At 37.5% G+C, this 21,083-nt stretch overlaps 1 protein-coding gene across 1 annotated transcript; it reads left to right on the top strand.

The window, feature by feature from the left end:
- Positions 1–1,128: 1,128 nt before the first annotated feature.
- csrp1a (cysteine and glycine-rich protein 1a) lies at positions 1,129–19,475 on the top strand. Its single transcript, XM_056238264.1, has 6 exons — positions 1,129–1,290; positions 6,957–7,066; positions 8,545–8,713; positions 9,631–9,760; positions 9,893–9,986; positions 19,217–19,475. The coding sequence occupies exons 2-6, from the start codon at positions 6,958–6,960 to the stop codon at positions 19,291–19,293; spliced, it is 579 nt and encodes a 192-aa protein (XP_056094239.1). The 5' UTR covers positions 1,129–1,290; position 6,957; the 3' UTR covers positions 19,294–19,475.
- Positions 19,476–21,083: the final 1,608 nt, after the last annotated feature.

The raw sequence follows: 21,083 nt of genomic DNA, 5'->3' as shown, positions 1-21,083 counted from the left end.
AGAGGAATACGGTTTGTTCCATGACTTCATTCCATAGTTCGTCATGGAGATCTTGAAAAAAGGAGAGGGACAGTCTCTCTGGTGCATCCCTTTGGCCACCCGACAGAAATTTAATGTCTAACTTCGATCGTCTGGGGGGTCTTTTGTTCCTGTGGCTAGTCTAACTGAAGACTGTCCACAGAGCGAGTGACTACCTAGAGTAGCCCATCGTACGAGCTGTCGTCATGAGAGTAGCTCTCAGAGGCAGCGAACTCGATATCCATTTTCCCAAGAGAACTCGTGTCCTCAGCTGAAGAAGAGCCAAGGCGCGCTCCAGAAGCGGGGTCGAGGACCTCGTGATCTGGTGAGAGAGCAAGAGAAAGGGGTGGACCCAGGTGAATAGCACACACAGCACACAATGCGGTTCTGAAGACAAAGGAACCTGATGTTGAACCTGATTAGATTATTTAATGTGTTTGCCACAAGTGTTCACAACCGGTCAAACAAAGATGTTTTGTCTAGCACTTAAAATCAACTGCAGCATTGAGAGTAGCTTTTGAAAGGCAACAGAAGTTTAAACTGACATGGCTTTAAAACAATGCAAATAATAACTTTCAACAACGAAGAACTGCAATCTCACGTGAGACGTGTTGTTCGTTTTTGACAGAGTATCCGAAGCACGTGCTGTAAAAGCACATGACTACTCTGGATAGGGGGACGGGGAGCAGCAGCTCATTTGCATTTAAAGATACATGCACGAAAACAACATGTTTTGCTTTAACTCAAAAATGGCCATTTGCAAAATGGTATAATAAATCTATGGGGTATTTTGAGCTGAAACTTCACAGACACATTCTGGGGAGAGCTGAGACTTATATTACATCTTGTAAAAAGGGGCATAATATGTCCTCTTTAATATTTCCATCTCAAGTCTGAGATATGAAAGAGCAACCACAATAAACCTATAAAAAATAATTAATACTTTTTTTTCTCCTGTCTCAGAGCGCCAGTGTGTAACAGGTCGTTTTTAGGATGAATAATGTCTGTCAGCCACAGAGGGGGCGTCAGAGAGCAAACACACAGCAGGGTCATGAGGTAGTGCTGTTCCTTTAACATCTAACCACAGCTCATAGTTAAGACTCACTTCCCTCACTGTTTGCCCCACCCTGAGCTCCTGCACTAAAGTTTGACACAGACCCTCCACCGCTGCATGTGTTAGGACAGAAGAAGCTGTTCTTATTACCACAGTCTGTTGGACTCTGAGTGTAGATTTTCTGTCCACATCCACATACCTACCAAGGATCACTTCAGGTAAGAAGCTAGTCACAGTGTATTATTTTGTCCCCTGCATGCTTTTTTCGCTTCTCTTGTGCAATGGCTCTGCAAACTTGTGTGCAGCTCATGAGGCTTTTTGAGGTTTTGGTTTCCAGGAATTCTTTAAATTCTTTCCACCTCATCAGAACGGTTCGGTTTTGTTGAGCTGACAAAATTCCTGGCAGAGAAGATGCAGCTTTTGTGAACCTTTACTTATATAAGTCCAATTCTTCTCTTTCACAGTTACAAACTACTACTAACTTTTCTAATCTGAAATCAGGAATGTGACTTGTCTAGTCTTGTTTTCTAGAATAACTGTACTCTAAAGATCATTGAGAAGGAACAATTTGACCAAGATTCTCAAAAAGAAGACCTAGACTTTTAACCGAGCTTTCATTTCAAACCCTTGTGCTATGTTGAAAATCCATTACCTAATTTGGTGTTCTTGGTCTTTTAAACTGATGGTTAATCTCACATTATTATCACCAAATATGGGATTCAATATTTTTTGTCAACTTGTTTTCTTTCAGTTAGCACAGGTTATGTATTTCTTTTGGTAACTGATTGATCGTAGGCCTTATTAATCTGAGCTTATGCCACTTTAAAAAGTTCACTCATGCTCATCCCCCCAAAAAAACTGAATTGCATAAGCTCAGAACAACGAGGCCTATGATCAATAAGTTACAAACAGAAAAACAAAACCTGTGCTAAATGGAAAAAACACCCTGTGTGAGAAAGTAAGTAAGTTTTATTCCAATGCGATAACATTAACTACCATTTTAACATGTCACATGTAACTCAATTTAGATTTTTAGAACTGCTGGTCTAGGATCAGTTGTCTCTGTAATAATAGCACATTGGCAAAACATATTTGGCTAACGATCCAGTGCGTATCTGTGTTTGCGCTCTGGAGAACGCCAATAGTTTCTAATTACAACACATTTTTGCAGCGTTGAGCAATATAGCCAATCACAAACATATCTGTTGATTACTTATTGATATACTGATTACGGCCAATCACAGGTGAACAAAAACTCTGGTGTATTGAGCGATACGGGGATTCTGAGTTCTGCATGCTCACAAATGATCTCATTATAGCAAAATTATGAAAATAAGAGATTCATTGTGCAGTCAGCTTCATTTATTGTAATAGAACTTTGTGAGATCGCAATGATCTAAGATGAGTGGCCGCTTTTCAGTGATTATAAAGGAAGCGTTTTTTGCACGCTTTCTTCCATGCCAAATCCCACATACAGTATGCTTGCTTTTCTGTTAAAATTAACAGGGGTTTGTGAACATAGATGCTCTGATAACAAATAATTAATCAGGAGCGTTTCTGGGATGTGTACGTTTTGCGGTGACGCATAACTGAAACTATTTTAAGGAAATTTAAATATGTTTCGAAAGGGGAAGCGCATCTTCTATCTTTATCCTGGTGTTAGTTCACCCACCACCTATGGCCCTATTCTTACAATAGTTGTGTGTTTTTGTAAAATGATTGCTGTTTCTTTGGTAGGTTGGAGTTTAGACCTCATCTGGGTTTTCATGGCTTTTGTTGGCATGACCTTGGCTTTCCCCATATGTAAATGAAACTAATGCAGCACAGTGCGAATTAGCCATCCAGAAAACTCTGAGAGTTCTGATATCACAGAAAGTGTGAAGTAGATTAATCAGATTCAACTAGACCACTGGCTAAAACAATTTCACAGTGTTATCATAATACTGTCAAATGTCCTCAAATCTGCCTTTGTTTATAGTCTGGCTAAATTATCAAACTTTCTATGACCTTCTGATGCACCATCAGAGAATGTAGTGTTGCAATGGGAAGGAAATGGCCATAAGAGAGCATTCAGTCTCTGTATTACTATACTAGAGAACGTTATCTGCATGTGTGGCTGTGTGTCATTTCCTCACATCCATGACAACCCAACATGTTTGGAGCCAGGGGCCGGAGTTAGTGTTTAGACTGGAGACATCAGAACTATGCAGGAATGTCTCGATTACAACCAACAAGCCCTTTTATGGACAAAATTAATGAGACATTTCCCAGCAATTACAGAAGATCAGAGACACATGATTCACTGTCAATGTATAGGCATATTGTTGGCAACATGACGCTTATTTTGTTTTGTTTTGTGTCGCTGTCTCAACGCAGGCTCTGAATAAAAGTTAGGACTGTTGCATATTTACACTTAAATCAATACACTGATCTGCTCTTCACTAGAATGTAACCTAAATGCATCCACTCTGCTCAGATTTTGATAGTTGACCGATAAATAAAACGGGCAGTGTGCCAAAGATGTAGGCAACAGGGTAGTTGTGGGTGCAGATGTAAAGTAAATGAACACTTATAAGATAAAGTAATGTTTCAAGTGTAGGTTGCTGAATTTATGCCTACACATAAGAAAGCCTTGTAGGATCTGCTTCTGTGCGGTTTGTGTTGTTAGTCTGGTTGTTTGATAAGAAAGAATTGCAATAAAAGCTTTAAGAACTGTAGCAGCGGTTGGCTTTTATTCTGTTGTGCTGTTGGGACTGAGGAAGAACTGATGAAGGCCAGGTTCAATCTTTAACTGACCAATCAGCGGAAAGTTGTGTTTCATTCCCGCCCACATAAGATCGAATATATTCAGGGCCTTTCCAAATACCCACACTTGCGTTCTTGGCCACTTGAAAGCGTGTGCACGTGACGGGAAGTAAGGGCGCAAGACTGTCCCATGTCTAAAAAATACCAAAGTGCAGTGGCCTTAATGAACACTATCTTGAATACCGCATCTAAGCAATATTCAAAGCTAAGCGTGGGGGGATTAGAGGTCAGTTGTGCTCTGATGAAGGCCCTAAAGGGGCATGGTGAAGGAAATAAATATAAGAAGGAGGAAATTTGTGAATCATGCTTTTGCGTTCTCGTGAATTTCAAGCTGTACTCTGGAGTCACAACAAGTATGTGCTTTTGAAAGTCCAAATATGCTTTTATAAGAACAAATTCTTAAGCTCAAATGGATACTTTGACAATTTTCAATCTGGTTTCCGATCGCATCACAGCACAGAGACAGCGCTCATAAAGATAATAAACGATATTCGCTTAAATACTGATACAGGCAAATTATCAGTGCTGGTACTACTCGACCTCAGTGCTGCATTTGACACTGTCGATCACGACATACTTCTTGACAGGCTGGAAAACTGGGTGGGGCTTTCTGGGATAGTCCTAAAATGGTTCAGGTCATACGTAGAAGGGAGAGGTTATTATGTGAGTATAGGAGACCATAAGTCTGAGTGGACATCCATGACTTGCGGAGTCCCTCAAGGCTCAATTCTTGCACCACTCCTGTTCAACCTGTATATGCTCCCAATGAGCCAAATAATGAGAAAGAACCGAATCTCTTACCACAGCTATGCAGACGACACACAGCTCTACTTAGCCCTATCGCCTAACGATTAAAGCCCCATTGACTCCCTGTGCCAATGCATTGATGAAGTAAACGGTTGGATGTGCCAAAACTTTCTTCAGTTAAACAAAGACAAAACTAAAGTCATTGCGTTTGGAAACAAAGATGAAGTTCTCAAGGTGGATGCATACCTTGACTCTAGGGGTCAAACAACTAAAAATCAAGTGCGGAATCTTGGTGTGTCTCTAGAGTCAGACCTTAGTTTCAGTAGTCATGTCAAAGCAATAACTAAATCAGCATACTATCATCTGAAAAATATTGCAAGAATTAGATGCTTTGTTTCCAATCAAGACTTAGAGAAACTTGTGCATGCTTTTATCACCAGCAGGGTGGATTACTGTAATGGACTCCTCGCTGGCCTTCCTAAAAAGACCATAAGACAGTTGCAGCTCATACAGAACGCTGCTGCCAGGATCCTGAGCAGAACCAGAAAATATGAACATATCACACCAGTCCTCAGGTCTTTACACTGGCTCCCAGTTACATTTAGGATTGATTTTAAAGTATTATTACTGGTATATAAATAATTCAATGGGCTAGGACCTCAATATATTGCAGATATGCTCACTGAATATAAACCTAACAGATCACTCAGATCATTAGGATCACATCAGCTAGAAATACCAAGGGTTCACTCTAAGCATGGAGAGTCTGCTTTTAGCTATTATGCCAGCCGCAGCTGGAACCAGCTTCCAGAGGAGATCAGATGTGCTCCTACAGTAGTCACATTCAAATCCAGACTCAAAACACATCTGTTTAGCTGTGCATTTACTGAATGAGCACTGTGCCACTGTCCGTCCGACTGTTTTTACTGTACTGGTTTTGTCTTTGTTTGTTTTCTAATTTCTAATTTATTTATTTTTATAATCTCTGGAAGAGATTTTGAAGCAGAGCGGGAGAGTATTCACTCCGATGAGGCGAGTGAAGGAGTAAGTTATACTGCTGTATAAGAAGTCGCTGAGAGCGTCGTTAAGGGTAACGGCAGCAGACAGCGCACGAAGCGTGCTCTGTGGGGGCCCCGCTGGGCATTACTGGTGTAGCACCACCCCAGCAGAGTACGTCCCTGGGCTAGAGGTCCAGTGGCACCGTAAACCGGCTCAATCTCTTCCATCTCAGATAGGGGTGGACCAGTACTACTTTATTTGATTTTTTATTCTAAACTGTTTTAATTATTCTTATTTGTTTTGATTATTTTAATTTCTTCTATGTAAAGCACTTTGAATTGCCATTGTGTATGAAATGTGCTATATAAATAAACTTGCCTTTTATATCAAAGCTGCCCTGTTTCAGATTTCAGACCCACATACCTTAATAATCACAATGCCTTTTTTGGCATGGTATTTCTCTTGTGGTTTGACATCACTTTTATGCAAAGTTATCTTTTTTTTTCAATGCTAAATTCCAACTATAATTACATGCATATGTAGTATACAGAACTTTAGGACTTCTCATTGACCCAATTGTTGTTAGCTTTGAAAGCATGAGATCCCACCCTCCCTTTAGATCGTCTCCAAAGCCACGCCTTCTCCAAAACACATGAACACACAGCAGATTCTGCAAAGCCTCACGAGAGACTGCGGTAAACTACCTCATGTCTCAAAGCACGTAACATTACAATAATAATGAACATAAACAACTTAAAGAGCTCTGACCTGTACCACCTGACTGCTGCAGATTAATTTCACCGTTGATCGTGTTGACATAGAAATGCATAAATCCAAGCCTGAGGATGTGAACGGCACAGGTGGTCAACTCATAAATACGGTTATGACATGGCGTGAATGCAGCACAAGCTTGTTGTTTTGGTTCAGGAGGAACTGTAAAAGGCGACTGCTGTTTGTTTGCGTGCTAAGGAATGAACTAATGACGTCCGCGCGAGCAGGACCATTAGAAATGGAGGAGAAATTCTATTCGTGGAAATGCAGGCAGGGTAGGACATCGAATGCAATGATTGGAAGAAGTTTTTTTTTTTTTTTTACCTGACACTTCCATAGACGATATATGTATGTTTCAATATTTTGACCTGTTATTGATTGTTATCAGGATGTGAAGAGTTTCAACCAATATTACAAAAAGTGTTTATAAATAACAATGCACTTTCTGGATTTGAATTAAAACCCTACTCTGTTGTTTTCATTGAGAGTGCCATAAGGAGGTCCCCAAGCGTAGGTGATTTCCGGACACAGGTTGTGAGCTACTCTGCTGTGTGTGTTTCAGGATGCCTCTTGGGGGTGGAAACAAATGTGGCTGCTGCCAGAAAACAGTGTACTTTGCAGAGGAAGTGCAGTGTGAAGGACGGAGCTTCCACAGATCCTGCTTCCTGTGCAGTAAGTCCTGTTCTTTTCCCTGTGTCCAGTGCCATGACTCGAGTCCGCACAGTATCAGTAGATCAGCATGTTTAACAAAGTTTACCGAAGGCATTCTTAATACATAATTTGTCTGTTAATAATTATCATCTGTTGAACAATAGCAGGCACAACATATTGTGCTAAAATGAAAAATCTATGCTTGAATGCTTTGAAAGCTGTACAGAAAGAGCAAACTGACACACTTTGGTTGTTTCATAGTATACATATTACACAATAAAATGTTTGGTTTTTGTTAAAGGAGAAGTACTTGTGTGTGTGTGTGTGTGTGTGTGTGTGTGTGTGTGTGTGTGTGTGTGTGTGTGTGTGTGTGTGTGTGTGTGTGTGTGTGTGTGTGTGTGTGTGTGTGTGTGTGTGTGTGTGTGTGTGTGTGTGTGTGTGTGTGTGTGTGTGTGTGTGTGTGTGTGTGTGTGTGTGTGTGCGTGCGTGCGTGTGTGTGTGTGTGTGAGAAAAAGCAGTACACCAATATAGGAACATATCCATGTCATAAAATTGCCTTGATCACAGACTGTTTTGTTGCAAGGGAGAATAAAGAAGGGTTAGTTCACCCAAAAATGAAAATTATGTCATTAATTACTTCTCTCATGTCGTTCCAAACCCGTAAGACTTTCTTTCATCTTCGGAACACAAATGAAGATCTTGAAACTGGTAGTTGCATAGGCTGTCAATGAAGAGACAGAAAGCTCTCAGATTTGATCAAAAAGATCTACATTGGTTCTGAAGATGAGTGAAGGTCTTACGGGTTTGGAAAGACATGAGGGCGAGTAATTAATGACAGCATTTTCATTTTTGGGTGAACTATCCCTTTAACATCTAGCTAAATTCATTACCTTACAATTCATTATTACTTCCTTTTTCCTTACATTTAAAATATAAGACATCTACTATGATTTGGGTGAAACTACTTCTAATTCTGGATAGTATGTGAATCAGAGGGCGTAAGAGCAGTATTTGTCCAACAGTTTCAGACTACTATGTGAAGTAAAGGCTGGTTTCTGGCGCCCTCTTCTGTTTGTCTTTATAAGTCACTGTATGATGTATAATATTACCCTGCATTGGGCCCTCAAAGGAATCTGCATATCCAGACAGACTGTCGGCAGGGGAGGACGAAAATCAAAGCTCCTTTAACAAAATTCAGATTGCAAAATTCACAAAACTAGCAGAGTATCTATTGATCTACTCTGTCAATGTATCAGAAGAAAGCAATTGTCCAATTATTTTCTAATATTAAACACAACATATTCATAGTTACTCAACTAAATAATATATATCTTTCTAACAATCATATATTAGTAGGATATCCTCCCACTCAACACACTTGATCTACTATATTGCCTAAAGCAACAGTTACTGTCGTTGACATCTTGAAGCTAAAGGTCACTGCAGAACACTTTTATCTATGTTTTTTTGGTCAAATTCCCTCATTCTTCTCATTTAAGTGGTGTGCAGGAAAAATCTAGACAGCACTACAGTGGCCGTCCATGAGAATGAGATCTACTGCAAGGCCTGTTATGGCAAAAAATACGGGCCCAAAGGCTACGGCTACGGCGCTGGTGCAGGAACTCTGAGCATGGACAAAGGAGAGTCGCTGGGCATTAAAGTCGAGGAGTAAGAAAAATACACCTGCTTTGCATTTTGATTCTTAAATATCACTTCATATTTGATTCTAGTCTTGCAAGATCAGACTTTTGACTATCAGAGTGTACACTCTAGGTTATTCTGGCCAAGAACCGCTCACTATACAGTATATGGAAAGGCTCTGACTGATATATAAGGCAAAGTAAACCACTACTTTATGTCTTGAATGCTCTGCTTGGATGTTCTGCTATAAATGCATTCCATTTATAGCATCCAAGCTGCTCTTTCAATGATTTGGAATATACAGCCCGTTCTCATCCCAAGGGGTCATACATGTGACGCTTTTGACATTTCGTTGAAATCTTACGCACATGGCATCCTTTAGCGTCAATATGAGACGCAGAACCCAAGGCGTCATACAGGTGACGCTCGTCTAAATCCGACGCACATGGCATCCTTTAGCGTCAATATGAGACTCAGATCCCAAGGCGTCATAACCGTAACCCTACCCCAGACCTAAACCTACCCATAACAGTGCGTGTTATATTGACGCTAAAGGATGCCATGTGCGTAAGATTTCGACGAAATGTCATATGGCGTCACCTATATGACGCCAAAGGATGAGAATGTGTTGGAATATAGCACACAAGTTGTAAAGACCACTTATAATATCTTTATGGCTTTTTTTGCCCTTTTTGGAGCTTGACAGCTCTTGGTCCCCTTCCGCTTTCATTGAATGGAAAAGAGCAGCATGAACATTCTTCAAAACAACTTGGTTTGTGTTCCACAAGACAATGAATGTCAGACAGATTTGGAATGTTATAGTGATCACGGAATTCAAATTTTGTGGGGAACCATTCCATGATGTGCTGTCAATCTAGCAAACTGTGGCCAATCTGGTGACTGGTCATCCTCTGATTCTTGTGTTCTGTGTCTCTTGAATGCAGGCCTCAAGAGCACCGGCCCACCAATAACCCAAACACATCCAAGTTTGCTCAAAAGTTTGGCAGCTCTGATGTTTGTCCACGGTGTAGCAAGGCCGTCTACGCGGCTGAAAAAGTCATAGGGGCAGGAAATGTAAGCCGAAAGCAGAAACGGCAGGAGGAAATGCAGTGGTGGCGCACCAAAATGAAATAAGCCACCATTTATGGTTCTGTAAGCTTTGGACATGGTCTTCATTGAGCGACTTTTGTCTTCCTTCCTCTGCAGGCATGGCACAAGGGTTGTTTCCGGTGTGCGAAATGTGGAAAGGGGCTGGAATCCACAACTTTAGCTGACAAGGATGGAGAAATCTTCTGCAAAGGCAGAGTATCCAATGTTATCCTGTCTCTTTTTAGTGGTTCTTGCCAAGCAACCACCTAGAAACCACACAGAACACCCTAGCAAAGGCATAATGCACTAAAAAACGTTCAGAAAATGTTCGCAATGCACTGTAAAAAAATTTTCCGTAAAATAACGGTAAAAAGTCTGGCAGCAAAGTTGCCAACCACTTACCGTCAAATTACAGTAAAAAAACGTAAATTATTTTACAGAAAATTTTGGTTTTTTGAAAACGGATATTTACCGTAAATATTTTCTGTATTTTTACAGTCAAACTGCTGTAGAAAAAAAATAAAATCTCATAAAAAAAATGTCTGTTGAATGTTAAACGAATGTATAAATCTGTATAAAAACTTACAAATATTGCAGAAATACCTTAAAATTACATAATTAAAACAAAGACTTCTGTTTTAATACAGAATTATTTGGTATATTTTTAGGATAATCCAATCCATCTACAAGAACTCCTTGTCAAAGTAAAGACTTTTCTATGTAAAACACACAGAAAATGTTGTATAATTACCTTCAGATACCCTAATTTAAAGCCTAATACCAGTATATTGATCGATTTAAACTTTTATTTTATGTCATTATTCAAACTATTTACAGTAAATTCCTGTTAAATATTGGTTTTATCCTGTACAAAAAAACAAGATCTTGTGATATTAAGTTTCAGAAACATATTTTTAACAGTTATTGCTTTATTAAAACATTATTTGACAGTAATTACAGACACATCTCCAATAAATTTACAAGCTTTTACCATTAATGTATGCAGGTTTACTTTATATAAACATTATTTGACAGTAATAACAAGCAACTCTCCAATATTTCTACATATTTACCATTTAAATAAGGGGGTTTACTTTATATAAACATTATTTGACAATAATTACAGGCAACTCTCCAATATTTCTACATATTTGTACCTTTAATGTATGGGGCTTTACCTTCTATATACTTTTAACATCAATATATGAGGTATACTTTATATAAACATTGCTTTATACTAATTAAAATCAACTTTCCAATATATCAACATGACATTTACTCAATGTATGGGTTAACTTTATATACACATTAATAGACAGTAATTACAAGCATTTCTCCAATATATGTAAAAATACACATGTTTATTTTATGTAAACAATAGTTGATAGCAATTACAAGCAACTGTCCAATATATGTACATACTTTTTCCATTACGGCATGGGGTTTACTTTAAAATGCACATAGGCTAAAATGCACATAAAATACGGTCAAGTCCTTCAGTCAAAAAGTTCTTTGTTCTTAGTTCAGAAGCTAAGTTCTTTCCAGTAACAAACAAAGTTAATATATAATCAGCATTAATATACAGATGTGAATGTGCTAAAAAAAGTTCATTTGGCAGATTGATATTCACCCACGTCCTTTAAAAATTCCAACGATGGCTATGATCCTCTGTAGTGGCTCTCACCAGGCATTGTCCTGAAAAATAGATAAGATGTATCATGCTTGTAAAAATCGCCAGAGCAGAGCCATTAGGTTGCCCCTTAAAGGCACACTGTGGAACTTTTCAACCTTTATAATATATTACCAAAACCCATTGAGATGGTACCTCGACTTACAATAGGTTGAATGACACGTCTGCCGAAGCCTGAAGGTGTCTGTATCGCTTTTACTAGCACTATGTAACTTCGGGTTTCGGGTAGGAACCCGAGCACAAAAAGAACTACAAAATTCGACCGCTTTACGGCATACGTCACTTCCCCCACCACCCCAACTTCCTCAAATTCTAACGTGAGAGCTCAACTCGCGTTTGATTGCCGGCGTCTGTATGTTGTCGTCATGGCTGAATCAACAGCTACTCGGAAGAAAGCGAAGAAAGCTAAGATTTTGTCAGAGGAGACCAAAAAAAGAAAAAGGGAGAGTTTAAAATAAACATCGGCATAAAAGTGTATGTAATATTTACTGCGAATTTGTGTAACAAAACTGATATAAGTCACAACATACTGCCGCATACAAAGTAAATGTTTTTTTTTTCCTTTCAGCTCATATATGTTTGTATTTGTGTAAAAGGAAAAACATACTGAAGACTACAAATAACGGAAATATGTAGTGAGTTATATCAGTTTTGTTACACGATTTCCCGACTACTCGATTTCATCTCCAACCCATTGCAAAGAGATCCTGAAGACGTTGATTGTTTGCTTCAGGTGTGTTTGATTAGGGTTGGAGATGAACTGTGCAGGACAGACGATCGGCAGGAGCAGGAGCAGGATTGGGCAACCCTTGTCAATGCGACTTACCTGATCAGACATTGTTTTCTGCGTATGCTACTTTTATTCAATTTGTTTTCTTTATAGGATTTATATTATTAATCCTATATTTATATTATTATTTTGGTCAGTATAGTGAATCGATTAACTTTCTCCAACATACAAATCAAATGCCGTCTGCACACACATGAAGACACGGGAGGTTGACCGGTTGACTGTTGACTTTTGCGACAATGCTGCGGCGCTTGTGGCCACTAGGGGCACTAGACGTGAAAATTACAGGGCGAGCGCACCCTAGTGGCCAAAAATTCCACAGTGTGCCTTTAACAATAATTGCAGTTTGGAGCTTGAATGAAAATTGAACTGTATGCGTTGCGACGTTCGTCTGTTATAGGACAACTTAGTTTGAATAAACGAGCAGACACTGATTAGCTACTTGCTCTACGTTTATTTAAAATTAACAGCAAGACGACTAGAAGCGAATGTGCTTTCCATTAAATGAATCACACACAGTAAACAAATCCTTAAGAAAAAAAAAAACTTTGCAATGAATGCGTTTTGTTTTAAATAAATCACACACAGTAAACAAACCCTTAAAGGAGAACTCCGGCACAAAATGAACCTTTGGTCTAATAACACATTGGTACCTAGTCAACCGTTCTCTGAGATTTGTTTTCATGATAATCGATGTAAAGAGTTTTATCTCTAAAAACTGTTTAGCGTATAACGCTAGTAATGGGGGCATTTAATAAGTAAAAAGAAATTGCCAGTTAATACCACTAACAAGGCTCAAAATAGCCCCACACTAACACAGTAACATAATGAGGGTCCCTACATGCAAAACGAAGCATTGAGAACTTTGTAAGTGTACAGACCGTTTAATAAGAAGATAAAGATAAAGACAGTCCACTTCGTGTATACAGACAGGAGCCATCTTTGGAAAACAGTCTCAACTAGTCAAACCACGAACGCCATTCATACAGTTCAGCTCACTTAGCACGTCGTTCGTGGTTTGACTAGTCGAGACTGTTTTCCAAAGATGGCTCCTGTCTGTATACACGAAGTGGACTGTCTTCATAAAATATCTTCTTATTAAACGGTCTGTACACTTACAAAGTTCTCAATGCTTCGTTTTGCATGTAGGGACCCTCATTATGTTACTGTGTTAGTGTGGGGCTATTTTGAGCCTTGTTAGAGGTATTAACTAGCGATTTCTTTTTACTCATTAAATGCCCCCATTACTAGCGTTATACGCTAAACAGTTTTTAGAGATAAAACTCTTTACATTCGATTACCATGAAAACAAATCTCAGAGAACGGTTGACTAGGTACCAATGTTTTATTAGACCAAAGGTTCATTTTGCGTCAGAGTTCTCCTTTAACAAAAAAAAACTTTGCAATGAAGTCGTTCATCCTCGGATGCGGCGCCGTGCGCACTGTTACAAAAAACCCTGTGCACACAGCCAAGCGAAATGGGGTCTTGCGCACCCAACGCGTCATTTTTGCAAGGTGCGCGCGGACCATAGACAGTAAAAGAAACGGACGCGTTGAGTATAAACTAGGCTTTACTCCGTGTCAGCGCGCGCTCTGATCGGTAAAGGTGCACAGACCTCTCCCGAATCATCTCCAGCACTCAGCCTCCGAAGCACCACTAACTCTACACCTCTGATTCCCTCGTAAGCTGATAATAGTATTTAAACATTCTCTATGATAAAAAATGTTTGTAAAAAATATTTGAATAACGGTTTTGGCGGTTATAGAGTTCTAATGACGGTGTTCAACTATAACCGTCGGTCTCACGGTTATATAATAACCTTCACACCCCTACTGTTACGTGTTTGCAAGAGGCAACAGTAACTTGTAAGATGTAACGTTAAGTTAACAGCTAACGTTATTAAATTAATGTTAGTCAACCAAAGGTATTTAACGTTAATGTTATGATGGCTGATGCATGTTTCACATTCAGGGCTAACGTTAATAACGGTTTAACTTTATTAGGACCAGCATAATGTTACATTTGCTAAAGCTAGACAGACTTTTATAAGGTTAATACATAATGTAACAAACGGCGAGTTTTAACGTTAGCCCTGCTGACTCGACATAATGTTAACTTGCATATTAAAATTGTAAAATGTATAAAAGCTGCCGCACTTAACAAGCACATTTGTGAGGAAACATAAATATATATATATATATTATGTATATGAAATTTATTTCATTTGTAAAAATGTTATCTTTGAGTAATGTCATCTTTGAGACTGTTAGTTGTTACATGATTAAAAATGTAAACATACACATAAAGCATGGCAATCCCGTCAGAAATGTGTATCATAGAAAGGGAAGCACACACACAAAAAATGCCAGTTGGTACACCAAAATCAAATAACCCTAACCCCATCAAATAATTTTACCTGCATCTGAGGGTCTTTCCCTTAATGTTTCCAGTGATTAAAGAAAGGACTGATGAAGGTGACACGAATCTCCCCTTTCAGTGCGCCACTTCAGCAGAAGAAAGACAAAAGGACAGAAAGTTACTCAGACTTTCCATCAGTAACAGTATGAAAATCACACTTAATACTATCCCAGTGTAGGTTTTCGAACAGTACGTGGGTAAAATTGACTTACTGTAACGTTAGTTGGTGAATGGGTCTTTCTGTTGGGTGTTCTCCCCCGATAAACATCTTATTCCAATGCTTGATCTAAAAAATAAAGTAAACAAATATCTTTTCAATATGTTATCAGTGTTTGAAGAGGTTATGTAAACATACTTCTAACGAATAAATGACGGTTTTATCACTTTACTCATTCACACGCTTTTTTACCTCTCATGTTAACTTACCAACAAAACACAGCAATGTTAGATGGTACTAACACATTGAAATACGTGCTAATATCGCTACGTAAATAGTGAAGCAGTACAAAAACACACACAGAGATAACTTATTCATCTTATGAGGTTGCAGTAAGCCTATGACAGTTAAATTACCCGTGTCCCTAAACGTTAGACTGTTAAGGACTGAAAAATGTTTTCTTACCTGATATCGCCAACAGACCACGTAGGCTACGACCCCTTCCTCTGTTCATATTCCAGCTTTTGTTCTTCATTGACATAGCAACTAAAATTCACTCAGAATTTAAGAATTCAACAGGCAGATATAAAATAATCCAGGTCTGACCGAGTAACCAACAACGCAAACAGCAGCTGCTCACACCAACCGAGAGTAACGGACGTATTTTCAAAATTAAAATAGGCGCGCAGAGCCGCGCACATTCTCATTGGACAGTTTCCTGGAAGACAGACAGATTAACCAATCATGCTCAAAGTAAAACGGAGAAACAACCAAATTAACAATAGAAAGCATTACATTGTTTCAACGTACAGATCTTGTAAAAAATAACGTTGATTTAGAAAGTGTTTTTGTTAACCTTTTTCAACCATTTAGCATTAAACGTTGTTTCAACGACTGGCATTATTTCAATCATATTTCAACGTTGAAGGTCGGTCATGTGCCGGCTGGGTATATTAATCTACCTTTAGTGAAAGCTGAATGCCGATATCGTGGAAATGTTCCATACTTTATCCAGGCTCTCTACTGCTTCGCGCGAAGTTATGACGTCCCCCCCAAAGTCAAACAATATCATTGGTCGAGATTGCCTCTGGCGTATGATTCGTCCAATGATTGTACAACATTCAATTATTTGAATCTGCGCGCACTTTCTTGATATCTAAAGCACAGAGACTAGAAAAACAATTAGGATGTTTGTTTACACGTTGTGTAATGTTTCAACCATTTTAATGTCTTCAATTCCTTCACCCCCAGTTTACCAAAGCTCAAGTTTATGCTACAAGAGCCTTGGTTGAACTCGAGCCCCAGAATAAATTCCTTGTCTTTCACACATTGCTCACCTATTGTAAATTAAAAATATATAGCACCCCATTGTAAAGCTTTATTCATAGTGTGGCGGTTTGTTCCCATCAACCGAGAAAATTGTGGAGTGGCCTAATGATTTCACTGCAGTGAGGGCCTTGAATTTTGTTGAATATAGATTGACTTTGTGTCTTAATGCTTCAACGTTTTTAAAGTGGATTTACAGCCTTTACTTTTAAATTGAATCACATATTTTCTTCTCAAATAAGCATATGAGATACGTGTCAATATAGTATATGGTCAGAAAATCACTGTCAGGGCAGCATTTCAAACAGACAAAAAGGACAATGTCACCCTTAAAAGCCAAGCCAAAAGAGGACATATCAGCACACAAGATTCAAGAGTCCTTTCACACCAACAGGCATTAGGTTAGTGTCCAGCATTTTTGAGCCTGGTTGTCTTGCGGAAAAACTGTCCCAAAGCATGATGATCCGAGACTTGAGGCTGCAGCACCAGACAGCAGCAGCTACAGTGGGTCTGAAAATGTTGCCACTCAATTTTTTCTCTGCCACTTATGAAATTGTTACAGAACACTTCAGAATTGTAAACACTGAGTCAGTGGTACCTGACAGTAGAAACACTGGATATAGGATGCATAAACAATCACTGACTATTCTTGATTTAATTTTATATTAAACTTAAGCTGTGCAATTATTTCATGTACAATAACTGTATATTTAGTTACACTGTGCAACAATATCTCCTACTGTATTCATCCATTTTTCAAGGCAATATTTTTAGATCTGTTTCTGTAGTATAACACACAGTAATTATTATGTTCAATTTTTATTTACAGCATATCTGCATGAAAGGTATAGCCTACATAGCTGTTTTTTTATTTTAATTGTATGTATATATTTTTTATTTATCACTCTTGTATCTGCACTTGTTGAATCTTAAGCTGATGTGGCCAGCAAAGTTTATCTTTGCTTCTGAAAAATATCTGCATTGGTGGCAGGGGACTTGGAAGTTTTACATTTACCCTGTATTTGATAGGTGTGAGGTGCTAACCTAACCCTAACCCTATACATTAATGGTAAAGTAATGTAGATATATCGGATAGTTGCTTTTATTTACTATAAAACAATGTTTATATAAAGTGAACTCCTTGAATTAAAAGTATGTAGATATATTGGATAGTAATTACTATAAAATTAAGTTTATTCAAAGTAAACCTATACATTAATGTGAAAAGTACGTGTTTTACATCTAAAAATCTGTACTTTGATGGGAGTTCTTGTGGATGTAATTGATAATGTTATGAATTTACCAAAGAATACTGTGTAAAAACAGAAGACTTCTTTAATTGTATAATTGTAAGGTATTCCTGCAATAATTTCCAGTTTATATGCAGATTTATTCATTTGTTTAATGTTCTATAGACATTTTTTTAATGAGATTTTCTTTTCATTCTACAGCAGTGGAACTGTAAAAATACAGAAAATGTTTACAGTAAATATCTGTATTTTAAAAAACAGAATTATTCCGTAGAATAACTTAAGGTTTTTTTACTGTAATTTGACGGTAAGTGTTTGGCAACTTTGCTGCCAGACTTTTTACCGTTTTTTTACGATTGTTTTTTTTACATGTATTTACCTTAAATTTACGGTTTCACAGTAAAAAAACACATAGTTGTCTTAATTTTAAATAAGCGATTTTTTTTGTCTTTTTACATATAATTTAATGTAATTTAACATTCAAGCCAATTAAACAAAAGAATAATCCTGTAAAAAAACTATAATTTCTCCTTATATGAATTTACAGATTATTACTTTTATTTTATGGTTAATGTTTTTAATAAAAGTTTTTTTCTGTTTTTTAATGACATTTACACGTAATGTTAAAAAAACAGAAAATATCTGTAAAATAATACAGTATATTTCTGTGAAAAAACTTTTTTTTTTTACAGTGTGGCATCGAGAGAAGGGCTGGGTTGACAATATTGTGTAATACATTTGAATGAATCTTCATTTTAAAGAACCGATATCGATTCTTAAATCCTCAGATCTATCTTTCAGTCTATAATGTTTTCAGGTGATGCATGAACAAAACTTGATTCAAAAAGGATAAAGTCTCAGCCTTCAAATTCGTTGAGTTTTATCACATCATTCAAACAATAAATGCCGTTTTGGCGTGCTTTAATGTCACTGTTGCCACCTCAGTTCAAGCGAAACGAATCGTCTCTTCCATCCTCTTTACCACTAGTCATAGCACAAAACAAACATGAATAAACATCAGAAGGTATGTTGAACGATACAGTAGAACTTACTGACATTTATAATGTCTCATGTAATTGCTCAGTGTTTCAAACGCAGATTTATAGTCATCAAAAAAACTGCATAACATTGTCGAGTAGTTACATTTCCCTCAGGAAAGCCAGTTATTGTCCATAAATGTTATAGTTAGCACGAAAAACTAACTCTAGAGAGGAGAATTTATAAATAAATGCAGTATATTACATTTTCAATATATTTTTAATCTGAGTAGAGTATGAGTAGAAATAATTTTTTATCAAAAGTTGACATGCCTTACGTGCAATTTAAATGTATACAACTAAATTTGTAATTTAGTGTTGTTGTATTATTAATGTTCTATCTGAAAGGGTTTCCTTATAGTTTACAGAATTAGTTGAAAGATTGTTTTCCTTAAGAAAAATTTACATTGTACCTGATACATATATCCTAATCATAATCAAATCAAGAGCTTACTCTAAAAAAAGATATGATCAGCAAGTCATGACAACATATGTTTTTTACATTATTTTAACTTATCGAAACAAAGTTAAGCAATTTTCAACTTTATTTTATAAGATATACAAGATATATTTAAGCCAGTTTAATTGAATTGATTGTACTTAAAAATGTAAGGCGGCAACTTTTTTTACAGTGTGAATTTGAATAGATTTGTGAAATCTGTGTCGATACTCTGCCCTAATAGCATCATGGTGGCGAGAACACCACTCATATTAAAAACCTTTACCGTTGTAATGGTGTCGTATTAACTTCCTCGTCTTGTGCCCTACACAGGTTGCTATGCCAAAAGCTTTGGACCAAAAGGCTTTGGATATGGCCAAGGTGCTGGAGCGCTGTCACACACTCAATAGATTCCCTACACCACAACCTTTCCTATACATTCCCCATTGTGAGCATCCGTAGAAGCAGCTGAACACCTCCTGCTCATGTACATGTGAATGCATGTCAGCGTCTTCAAAAAGGAAACCGGCGTCAGTCGAGAAGGAAACCATTGTTCAGATGCTTCGGTCTAATTCTTAAACAAGACGACACATTCCACGTTTCAACCCATTCCACAAGACATCATGTCATTGTCTTAAACCCATAAACATCTCTTCTTAACTCTTGAACACTGCCAAATGCTTGGAAGAATGTCAAGTATGTAAACAGAACATGGGATAAACACTAAATCTGCTCACCTAAGATGATCACTTGAGTTTTAGTGGAACCTGAGCTGTGCTGTTACGTCAGTATTACTCTGCTTACATGTACCGTCTGTTCTCTAATGGATCTGCATATCCAGTTTATAGTTGACCACATGCTTCTTTGAGCTTTAATCACGGTAAAGAATGTTCCCTTCAGCTCTACTCAAAGCATGAATGATTCACAAGCACTTCCTGGCTAAAGATGCACTCAATTTATTTCATTGTCAGTGGAAAATATCCCACACACGCATTCTGCACGGAAATAGAAGTAAAAGTATACAAATATGCACAGTTTTTGTGTCTTTTCTTATTTGGGTCCATTAAACTGAGTAGTTGGTGAATGTAAATGTTTAAAATGGTTATAAGAATGAACGTGCCTTGCAAGTAAGCAGTACTAGCTTTGGTGTGTATTTCTAGCAGAGGGTATTTCTTACTAATTATTCTTGATATCACACCTATGCTTCCGTACTTTTTTGTAGAAGAGTGTTTTAACCGTCAACATCTGGGACACAGTCAAGTTGGCCTTTTGGAGAAATGCTAATTATTTAGATACTATTTATGGTATCACTCATCAGGAAAAAAAAAACATCATTGGTTTTTAATTATTTATTTTGTTCACGCAGGATGATGTACACACCACCATTCAAACATACGTTTTTGAAAGAAGTCTATTAAATTGACGAAGGCTGCATTAATTTGATCAAAAACAGTCAAATATTATTACGATTTGAAAAAAAACTGTTTTCTACTGTAATATATTTTAAAATGTCATTTATTCCTGTGATCAAAGCTGAATTTTCAGCATCATTACTCCAGTCTTCAGTGTCACATGATCCTTCAGAAATCATTCTAATATGATGATTTGATGATTATTTCAATGTTGAAAACTAATGTAATTAAAGGGATAGTTCACCCAAAAATGACAATTACCCCATAATTTACTCACCATCAATCCAGCCCAGGTGTATATGACTCTCTTCTTTCAGCCAAACACAATCTGAGTTATATAAAAAAAAATATCCTAATATTTTTAAATATAAAAACTTTCCTAGCTTTATAATGGGAGTGAGGTTTTTAAGCCCAAAAAAGTGCATCCCTCCATCATTAAAGTCATCCATATGGTTTAATGGGTTAATAAAGGCCTTTCTGAAGAGAAGCAATGCGTTTTTGTAAGAAAAATATCCATATTTATAATTTTTATAAATTATAATCACTGTTTCCGGTAACGGGCGTACACGAGTCTAGTTCGGGCGGAAGAGTGGACTATCCCTTTAATATACATACCATTTACGTGTCCTCATGTTTTGATTTTCAATACTTGACTAAACATTGTCCAAACATTCAATTGGTCAAATGAATTATTCTTATTGTCTGCTGATTCGACGTGTATCAAGGTTCTCTGCATTTGTTGCATGCAAATGGTCATTTGTAAGGTGTGTAGATCGCAACCACGTTAC

This window comes from Rhinichthys klamathensis, unplaced genomic scaffold (genome assembly GCF_029890125.1).
Source record: "Rhinichthys klamathensis goyatoka isolate OS25496 unplaced genomic scaffold, OSU_Roscu_1.1 h1tg000513l_1, whole genome shotgun sequence".
Taxonomy (NCBI): domain Eukaryota; kingdom Metazoa; phylum Chordata; class Actinopteri; order Cypriniformes; family Leuciscidae; genus Rhinichthys; species Rhinichthys klamathensis.
The sequence above is the reverse complement of the archived record's forward strand: the minus strand, read 5'-3'. Positions and strand labels throughout refer to the sequence as shown.